At 34.1% G+C, this 11,655-nt stretch overlaps 1 protein-coding gene across 1 annotated transcript; it reads right to left on the bottom strand.

Annotated features, from left to right (window-relative positions):
* Window positions 1–3,113: 3,113 nt before the first annotated feature.
* LOC145032487 (uncharacterized) lies at window positions 3,114–4,349 on the bottom strand. Its single transcript, XM_078981311.1, has one exon. It carries the CDS (start codon window positions 3,897–3,899, stop codon window positions 3,432–3,434), a length of 468 nt encoding a protein of 155 aa, XP_078837437.1. The 5' UTR covers window positions 3,900–4,349; the 3' UTR covers window positions 3,114–3,431.
* Window positions 4,350–11,655: the final 7,306 nt, after the last annotated feature.

Raw genomic sequence — 11,655 nt, forward strand, 5'->3', positions numbered from 1 at the left:
TTAGTGGATGTGAGCATCGGACACAAAACTGAGGTTGTCCCAACCTCCTTCACTCTCACCGGAGCTTCTCCTTCTCCCCCTGTATCTGTCATGTTGACCTGACTCGTCAACAGGTACAAATCGATCTCACAGCTTCTCAACCTAAGCTCTGATACCAATTAAAGTTTTGAAAACAAGAATGCAAAAGAAAATAACCAAAATAACTCTTTGATTAATTGGAAAATCACTCAAAACCAATGTTTTTACAATCTTTTCTCATAATCATAAACTCGATTATGGACACGTATATATAACCTAACATACCAACTTGTATTAGACTAGGAAATTTATGACCAACTTGCCATAAACTAAACTTTCCATAAATTAGATTGCTTGGTCTCCAAGTCCTCATCGACTTAGGATTCCAACAAATGGAAGCATGCATTTGCTTGAAAGACTAGGATGTGGTAAAACATATACAAAATATTTCACCACTTGAAGATGAAATTGCGAAGGCCAAACAAAAAATACAAGAGCAAGAAATAGCTATGAGAATGTTGGTCTCACTTACCATGGAAGAATAATTACGCTACACCATCAACAATAACTAAACCCTAAACGACAAACGATTAATAAACAACCACTACTACTACCATAACGACAATGATGTCTATTTCCGATTAGATGTGCTTCGTTTTCTGTTTTTAGACTTAAATATATGTTTCTTCAAATCGGTTTTGAAACCCGTTTCATACAATTTGGTTTTGATTTTATTTTAACTGGTTTCTATAGGTTTAGGTTTTTCTTTAAATCCGATTAAGATCTTATCCGGTTTGGTGATCAAATCCGATCTTACTTCAAAATTGATTCGGATCCCGGAAAAAATATAGTTTGTACACCTATGATATTGTCGCCATATAGAATCAAAACAAAGAATACAAATTTTCTTTTTACAAAACCTCCGTAAAGAGATGCGATTATTACGGTAATATTTTGTTAATTAGATAAGTGCATTGTAATCTCGATGTTGTTGCATTGGTAAAATTGGCGTTTATAAGTTACATTTCGACCCTTGAGAAACTAACAACGCTATTGTTAACTTTTACTCAATAGAATAAAATAAATTCATTAAAACATTAAACAAAAATAACTATAAAAACATTTATTGCATCAATACTTCGGTTTCTTTTTTTAACAGCTGAATTTTGTTAAGGTCTTTTTCGGGACAGTGACACAACTTATTTACAAAAAGAAAAATCTTTATTTTTGTGTGTGGATAGCGACATGGCTCATATACAAAAAATAAAAAGTTTCATTCAAGACTCAAACTTGAATTTATGAAGAGATATGTGTTAAGACATCACGTGGTTGTAAAGAAGAGACATAGTCCATTATGTCAATGTCACGAACAAATAATTTGGTCTTATCACAGCCAAATTATAATCGCTTGGCCTGATTTATATACACATTAAGGGAGTGTTTGACTTGTCTTTTTGAGAGATAAAACTTCTTTTTGGAAAGTTATAAAAAAATCAGTATTTCCTAACTTTTTCAAAAAATCAGTTTCACTTCTATCTAAAATCCAAAATCTAAAAGTAGCTTTTAAAAAGTTTCTACCAAACATCTTTTACCTTTTATCTTGGGTAAATTACATCAGTCGTCCCTTGACCAGGTGCTGAAAAACACGTTTAGTCTCTATTTTCAAAAATTAACTCGGATCGTCCCTATATTTTATTTTTCTTACACGCTTAGTTCCTATTAACATGAAATGACTGTTTTACCCTTAATAATTTCTTTTTGCTTTTTCTTTTATATCATTAACAGATTTAAATTAATAAAAAAATAAACCAAAAGTCCCCACACCCCAATCCACCCCTCCCTTCCCACTTCTCTTTCCGTTTTCCTTCTACATTGCCTCAAAACCAGAACCACCATTTACCACCACCGACTACCATCGGAAACCACAATCCACCACCACCGGAACCCACCAAATAACATCGCTTCTCTCCATCTCTCTCATTGTCTCTCATGGAGCTTTTTAGATTTCTCTATTTCATATCCTCTCTGTAAACTCTATCACCTCCATCACTTCCCTATCCTTTTCCTCAAATTTGGCACCACCTCCTGAAACTTGTAATCAAAATCAAACCCCCAAAGTTAAAATCAGACATGAACGTGGTAGTGGAGCTCGAACTGAAACCTGTGGTGGTTGTTCGGAAACCTAGCATCAACGATCCTAGATTTAAGACCCTAGGTAGAAGTGGTTTCACGATCAGGCAGACGGAGTAGTTCCCGATAGTTTCTTTCAAGATCCACACCCTTTGATGATGTAGTTAATGATCTTAAACTGATGATTCGAAACCCTTGACAGTTTGAAACCTACCTTACATAGATCTTAGAGGCAGTGGTTCTGAAACCCTAACCAACATCGATGGTGTCATAGATTTGACGAATTGCTAGCCGATGGAAAATGTGTTTGACCTACCTGGTTCCCGTTATCGGAAAGATCTTCACCAACCCTTTATGGTTCGATCATCTTCTATGTCGTCGCCACATGTAAACCCCTTCAATTGCCAGAAAGATCTCAATCGATCTCTGTTTTTTGTCTATGGATTTAATTTTTTTGTGTTTCATATTAAGATCGGAGAGAGAGATAGATAGAGAGAGAGAGAGAGAGAGAGAGAGAGGCGGGTGGGTTATGGTTCATCGATGGTGGTAGGCGGTGGTCCGATGACTCTCTTCTCCGGTGGTAGCTTAGGGAAAAGAGGGATTAAAGGGAAGGGGGTTAAGATAATGTGGGTAGGGTGGGTTTTTTATTTTATTTTGTATTTTATAAATAATTATAAGAAAGAAAAATAATTCAAAATAATAATAATAAGGGCATAACAGTTATTTCATGTCCCACAAAGGATGGAACATGCAAATTTAAACTAACGAGGATGACATGTGCAACTTTCAACCAATTGATGGATGATCCGAGTTAATTTTTGAAAATGACTTTTACCTTTTGAAAAAGACAAGTCAAACATCCCCTAAATTTATTTAGTTAGTAAAACATAGAATGGGTATGTAGTTATTTAGTTACATATGAGAAGTAAGCCTAAATTTCAAATTTATATAGAAGATGAACAATGTGGATCGAAAACATCAAATCATTTTCATATAAGATTAACATAAAAGTTCAAATGAATATATATACTCAAAATTGAAAAAGAAAAAAAACTTTTTTTTTTTCTCTTTAAACCAAAACAAACCCAAATTCTGGATTTTGCCTATTTTCACTCCTACAAATCGAAAGAATCTTGCATGGGATAGGGAGGGTAAATATGTACTTATAACAAAGCTGGATTTTACGCTCTATTAGTTTGTATTGGGAGTGCAGACTTGTACAGTACAAGCATGAATTGCAAGGCGGTTTAGGTTTGTGGTCTACGAGGCTGACCGGATCATTTTCAATCGATCCTTTGAGAGAGACTTCTCCAAAACCCGGTTCCGTAGAACGTCTCCCACATCTCATTTTCTAACTCGATTAAATCTTCGTCAGAGTCCATCGATTTCACAACTAACCGATCGGCCGCCGCCGTATGGAGGGAGAACTCCGTCCCATCGATGCTGATCCCGTCAACGCCATGCGTAGTTTGGATCAATACCCCTTTCTTCTTGAGCCGGCGGCGCCGCTTCTTTCTTAAAGCCTTCCGGCACAAACCCGCCGGAACCTTGTACACGGCCAACACCAAAAAGTTAACGACGGTGCAGGGGAAGCAGCAGACCACCGCTGCACATTCCGCTGTGGTTCCTCCGGCGACCTCGGCTAACCGGTGGTGACTACCTCGGGATGAACACTCCTCTGGATCTAACAAAAACTGCCGGCGTTCCATTGGAGATCGGTGGAAGGCGATCTGTTGTTTTTTCGTGACCATTAATCAAGACCCACCGATCAATTGAATGACAAAATCCACACCTCCCAAGTCCCAGTTTCGTGTAGAATCAAACACCGTCCGACGAACGGATTATACGACGTCGGAATGGGTGGGTTGGGGAGATTTCCCGGCCATATGGGATCTTCGTCGTGGGTATACAAATGATAGGGCAAAATCACGACGAAGAACCAATTGGATCGAGGAAACGATTAGATGGTATAAGTAATTATAGAAAAATATAGAAGGCTGATACAAATCTGATTTCCGAAATCGTCGGAAAACTATATTATTTATCAGCGTATTCGCCGGAAGCCACTGCGAGTTTTTATCAACTCCTCTCTCTCTCTCTCTCTCTCTCTCTATCAGATAGATCAGTTTCTTTTTCTAGAAACACTTATATAATTAAGATATGTAGGGTGAGGTCGGATGAGAGAAGAAAATAGGGCCACCCTGTGTGTCTCTATGTGTGCATCTGGGTTAAGTGGTACGTGTAACGTAACCGATATATATCTTTTTGATGGAAAAATAAATTGTCGTTTTTGACTTTATTTTCTAAATATTTTAAAATAAAAACAAAATGATAATGCACTTACAATTAACACAAAATGATTGATTACGTTAACCACCCAAGTAACGTAACCTCACACAATAACAAATCGTCTCTCTTCTTTAATATGATATTGTCGTTCTTTTGCTGTTAATCATCGAGATGGTAAATCATTGGGAATCGGGGACAGAATTTGGTGATCTCTTTAAAGAGATTAAATGTAGTTTTAAACCCAACTTTGAACACAGCCTGGTTTTTTTTTTTTTTTGCCAGATCTCTATCTTTTATCTGTGTCGTGCATATCATGTGCAAACATTAGTTTCGCAGACTGTTTTTTTTTAAACTATAAACCTAAAATGTTAACTAGAGTCTTTAAACCCCTTCAGACATCATTTAATCTAAAACAATGCATACGTTTTTGTTTTTTTTATAAAAAAATTTAGATTTATTCCATTTTTATCTACGATAAACAATTTTGGAAAAAAAAATTATAATACTTAAAGAAAAAAGGTTCAACAACACAATCATGACATTTGTGACAAATTTATAATAATGATTTAATTATAATAAAGGTCATTAGAACTCTTTATATAAATATGAAAAAAAAACTATTATTGTTTTATATATTTGTAACAAAATTGTATAAAATATTATTTAATACTGTATCATTCATTTATTGAATAAAAAATATTTATGATCACTTTTTAATTGATTTAATTATAAAAGTAAAATAAAATTTTTGAAAAGTTTCATTTAAAATAAAAGTTTATTTCCATCTATTTTATGTATTAAATTCTTTTATCCCTAATCACAATGTTTGGTTATAACTTTACGACCTTTGTTATTTTTATTAAATATATACGTTAATTTATACCATTTTATTTTAGATTTGTATACAATAATATATTTGTTAATTATCTATAATAAAATCATAAAAGTATTGAAAAAACTCTTTTAAGTTTTTTTATTTTAAAAATCAATTTAGTTAGATTTTATTTCAGCAGCCCACAATATTAAAAAACAAACAGTCTTTTTCTTTCAGACTGCAAATATTTGGTCCACCTCTTCTACTGCAAAGGTATGCAGATGTGGTCCACATACTGCGGATATTTTGTTTTAAAAAAAACAAACGTAGTAAATGATAAATATAGCATAATCTTTTAAATATTTGTAAAAAAATAATATTAAAAAGATTTAAAAAATAGTCCAAGAAATAGCATGTTGTCTCACTTACTGGGTTTCGATTTACGGCCCATGCTATTTTGTATCCAATAACCCAAAGGATTTAAACCATAATAGAAAATTTTAACCTCATTTTCATACTTTAAAGACAAAACTGCAAAAATGGTCCATGTGGTATGCAAAATTTTAGGGTTTTTAGTCCAAATCACGACTTTTTTAGATTGGTGGTCCTTTTGAGCTACTTTCTTTGCGTTTTTGGTCCCTCAGTAAACTGAAAAGACTATTATGCCCTTCTGATATATATTTTTATTCTTTTTCTATTTAATTTAAATGAAAAATAAAATAATTACCTAATTTGGGGCCCACTTCTCTCTCTCTCTCTCTCTCTCTCTCTCTCTCTCTCTCTCTCTCTCTCTCTCTCTGGATTACAACCAAAAACACATAAGACTTTGTTCTTCATCTTCTTCCTCCTTTCACCATATTCTCTCCTTCCAAAAAACCTAATTTCTCCCATAAAAAATGCTCAATTCCTACATGTAGAAAACGCAATCAAGATTCATAAACACATAAGCCACCATCATTCGCCACCAACAGTCTCCATCCCCCTTATCTTCACAATCACAGAATGAAACGATGGTATTTGAGACCCGACGATTCAGAGATCTTTTTCGACCCGAAACGCGCTCCAGCTGCAACGATTTTCCATTTTCTCACAGCTTTATTGTTATACACATATTTAATCCCGATTTCTCTATACGTTTCAATAGAAATCGTGAAAGTTCTACAGACGATTTTCATCAACAACGACATTCATATGTACTACGAAGAAGCTGATATACCCGCACACGCGCGAACTTCAAATATCACCGAAGAACTCGGCCAAATCGACACGATTTTCTCAGACAAAACCGGGACTTTAACCTGCAATTCAATGAAGTTCATCAAGTGTTCAATAGCAGGAACATCATACGGACGTGGTGTTACAGAAGTTGAAAGAGCTATGGCGAAAAAGACAGGATCACCATTGGTTGTTAATGGAAGAGTTCTTGATGACGATAATGATGATGAAGACGATGATTCTGGGTTATCTGTAAAAGGGTATAATTTTGAAGATGAAAGAATTCCTCAATGGTTATTGGCTTCTTGAACCACGTTCTGATGTTATTCAGAAGTTCTTTAGATTACTTGCGATTTGTCACACAGCGATTCCTGATGTTGATGAAGAAACAGGGACAGCGATTCCTGATGTTGATGAAGAAACAGGGAGAGTTACTTATGAAGCTGCTTTTGTTATAGCTGCAAGATCAAGGGGAGAGAGAGAGAGAGAGAGAGAGTGGGCCCCCTATTTTTATTTTTTATATATAAATATTTATAGAAAAAAAAGTGGAAAATAAATATAATAAGGGCAATTTAGTCTTTTCAATTTATTGAAGGACCAAAATTACAAGCAAACTACCTCAAAAGAACCACCAATCCAAAAAAGTCATGGTTTGGATTAAAACTCCAAAAAATTGCATACCACAGGGATCATTTTTGCAATTTTGTCTACTTTAAAAGTTTTGGAATTCTCTCCGATTGCTAAGAAAAGTTTCTATCCAATAATGATGTATATTATCTAATCTTCAGTTCTTTTGTCTGTATTTTTTTAGTTATGGTTTCAAAAGTTATCGTTTTTAAAAAACCTTGTAGTTTTGTTTTTAAAACTTGTAAGTTATGCCTGAAAATTTGTAATTTGGAAGAGAAAAAAATGCAAATGGCATACCCATATGTGAATCTACAAGTATGTAATTGCAAATGATTCGAGAGCCTGATTCACCTCCGCCTCTCCAACAAATGTCGTCAGTATGCTTCAAGACTCATCCTCCTTCGAGAAAAAATCATGCAGAAATCAAGCCATGGTCGACGGTGTTGAAATGGAACAATGGCAAATGGTGTAGAAATCGAACAGCAGTGGATGGGAAGTGTGTAGCGACAAAGGTAGCAATCCGGTTAAGGAGGGTGGTGACCTTAGTTGGTGTTTGGTAATTTAGGGTTTAGCATATCAGTGAAGATAGAGATAGTATATGGTCTAGTTTAGCTTAGGGTGGGTGTAGATGAAACTAATTTAAAAAATAAAAAAATAATAAAAACATTCAACAAATAATAGAAAATTAAAATAAAAGTACATAAAGTATAATATTCATTTTATTTTTACATCGTTTAAATACTCAACAAAACCAAACCAAAGAATTAAAAACCAAGCGTGTTGATTACTAAAAATCATGAAAAATATATGGGGTATAGTTAATTACTCGTTGATTACTCAAAATCATGTACGACAGGGACCAAAAAAAAAATGAAATTTACCCATAAATATAAGATAACTTTGTCAATTATACAACATAAAACTACGATAGTTTGTCTAGTACAAGTTTTTTTGCTCATTCATAAAGTCCAATGGTTCAAAAAAAATCATAGCTTTTGATGATATGTAGACAGAATCCAATACTGTTTGTTAGATCTTTATCCATATTTGCACATTGCTTACAAAAATTTATTGGACCATCATATCCACGTTCAAGGTTTTGTGAACTTAGGAGTCCATATTTCGGTGTCTTTTACGGTTTTACTATTTATAGTTTGATATAGGCAAGCACAAACTGGATTTTTTTTCAAACCGAACCGGATTTTTAAACCGGTTCAGTTCACTTCATAGCCAAGAAAAACCGGTTCAGCCTCAAACCAGTTCGGTTCAAACCAGTTACTCAAGAAATTAATCGAACCTATCTAAACCGGTTATACCGATTCTAAACCGGTTCAATCGGTTCAATCGGTTCTAAACCGGTTCGACCGGTTCTATACCGGTTCCAAACCAGTTCACACGATATAAACCACCGGTTCTAAACCGGTTTCAATGACAAAATTCTCGAATGGGTGTAAATCGGTGGTTTGGTTCTCAAACCGGTTCGGTTCATTGTGGACCGGTTCAGCATAAATCGGTTTACCGGCTCTTTGACTGGTTCGGATCTTGAACCGGTTTTTTTGTACACCACTAGTTTAATATATGTCATCTTCACTATTTATATATATATATATATATATATATATATATATACACACACACACACACACACACACACACACACTAGTTTATATCCCGTGGGAACCACAGTTACAAAATTAATTAAACTTTCTAAGTAAAAACTCAAAATTATTAATTAATTATTTTAATGTAGCAGCCCAAATTTTACACATAAAAAAATCATTTAATTTAAATAACACATTGACGTAAAACCGTTAACCCCACATTTAGTTTAAAACATCATTCATTACATTATAAATAGAGTGCACGTCGCGCCATCACGTCTTACCCTTGCCTTTCAACTCCGATGTACCTGAAACAATTCAACAACCTGTAAGCGAAATGCTTAGTGAGTTCCCCAGAGCATACCACACACCACACATACACATATCCTAGTAGCAAATCAAGCTACAAACATATCACATAGGACATGTATACATAGAACCAACAAGAATGTCATGGGCTACCCCACATGGACTTTACCTAGGAGTGTCATGGGCTACCCCACATGGTCTTACATTTAATATCATGGACTATCCCACATGGTCTTTACCTAGGACTGCCATGGGCTACCCCACATGGTCTTACATCCAATGTCACGGGCTCCCCCGGGGTCTTCATGCAAAACATACGATCACATTACATATCAAAACACAAAGTTATTGCACATATACCATAAACACATAATGGGTCGGCCTTGGTGTCGTAGACCCATGAGTATGGTGAGAAGACTCACCTCTGTCCGAAGAATACGAATATTGTACTCTTAATGACCCGCAACCTCCCGAACTGAATAATAACAATAATAATATCATCAATGATTGGTCCAAAAATAATCCCAAGGGAGGGCCCAACCTTTAAACCCTACCCTAAAGGCCCAATCACCCTTTCATTGCAAATGGGCCCAAGATCTAAGTCCAATATCCTTAATGGGCCCCCTTGGCCCAAAAAGGCCAAACCAATAAGTTCATGGTCCAAACCGATAAAAAGGCCTCTAACTCACAGAATCCAATAAGGCCCAAAAGTTTGACATCCCAAAACAAGAACGGCCCAAACTGCCCAGCATACGCCTAACGTACCCTTCAGGTACATGCAACGTACTGGGTTTTCAAGGGTTACGCGTAGCGTACTCAGAGTACGCCCGTCGTAAGTCTCAGTTAAGCATTTTCCCTATTAAGTGCTTATTATTCCATTCTTTTACATCCAGAATCTAGATCTGAGTCCATTAACACCTCCTAAGGCATAAAGTTGCTAGCTTTATGCCTTTGCATGTCCATTAAACCTCCAAAGTCATCATTAAGACCTTTCCAAAGTCTTTAACTCATGCACAAGGTCAAGACCTCCACAAGCTCCTATTTTTATGCTCCTAAATGGCTTAAGGACCTTAGATTTGACCTTATTATCGGATGGGGACGATCTAGCCAACAAATGAGGCCCAAAATCCATCAAAAGGACCAACTACAAAAACCCTAGCTAGTTCTAAAGAGCAAAGAGGAAAGATGCAAGCTTTTTACCTCTAAGAGCTCTATAAGATGATTATGATGCAAGATCTTGAAGCACCCTCTTGATCCAAGCTTGCTTGACCAACTCTTCTCCTTGAAATGAACACTAAAGATCACAAATGCACACTTTTAAAGCTCAAAAATGATTTCTCAAGGCTTTCAGCAATGAAATGATGTTCAAGGGCAATGGAGGCTCTCTAGGGTTTAGTCCCAAGGGCTTAAAGTCGTTTATATAGGCCTCAAGTCCAAAATTAGGGTTTTTTGATCCCTGGCGCGTACGCCCTGCGCAATCCATGGTACGACCAGCGTACCTCCAAACATCCGCGACCAATAAAGGTCTTAGTACGCTAAGCGTACACCTAAGTACGCCCATCATACTAAGGAACTAATAATGCAAAAACTCTAAATAAAGGGGTTCAAGTCATACCATTTATTTCTAGATGTTACATTTAAATAACTTACTAATTAAGAATATATTTTTTTAGTTATATATAAAATTATAATCGTTGATTCAAATAAATACCTAAAATTATATCATCTGATAATTTGTATAAATTTTATTTTATTATATTTTGTATAAATTTTATTTTATTTTTTATTTTAATGTTATTAATTTAATGTAATTAAAATGAGAAATTTGAAATAGATAATCAATAGATTAACAAGTGGCATGATATTAATTAGAAGGCCTAAACTGGTGACATATGACAAAAAAACTACTGTTATATATATATATATATATATATATATATATATATATATATATATATATATATATATATATATATATATATATATATATATATATAGGAGGGCTGATGCGAAAATGCAAATAATTTGCGAAAACAAGAAAAATTTATGAGATTGTGTCACTCCAACCTTATATTTTGGACAAGAATCCATCAAAACTTTCAACTACATGATGATAATCAATGATACATGAGAAATTGTTTCATATTTTCAAATGTTGTTTTTTTAACATTTTTATTATGAAAACTTGAATTTAAAAGTGGTTAAAGACGTGAAAAAGAAAACGATTGTTAAAACCACATTTATATCTATATTAGCATAACATCTTCCAATATAAACTTATTATCTTTAATTTATTGTTAATAAATTTAATTTCTGAAATACATATGTTTGATTTTTTATAAGATGAAATCTGTTTTCGTGTTTTCGCATATATATATATATATATATATATATATATATATATATATATATATATATATATATATATATATATATATATATATATATATATATATATATATATATATATATATATATATATATATATAGGGTTAGGTTAATGTGAGACGGCCTAATTTTGTGAGACCGTGAGACGCATTTTTTTATTTTTTTTTATTTTTTTTAGTTGATTCAAGTTCCGAAAATAATACTTAAAAAAATAATTTTTTGATTTTTCCATTTATTTTGCATTTTAAATTTATTTTTAGAATA

The sequence above is a fragment of the Lactuca saligna genome, chromosome 2, assembly GCF_052625555.1.
Source record: "Lactuca saligna cultivar CGN05327 chromosome 2, ASM5262555v1, whole genome shotgun sequence".
NCBI classification, from domain to species: domain Eukaryota; kingdom Viridiplantae; phylum Streptophyta; class Magnoliopsida; order Asterales; family Asteraceae; genus Lactuca; species Lactuca saligna.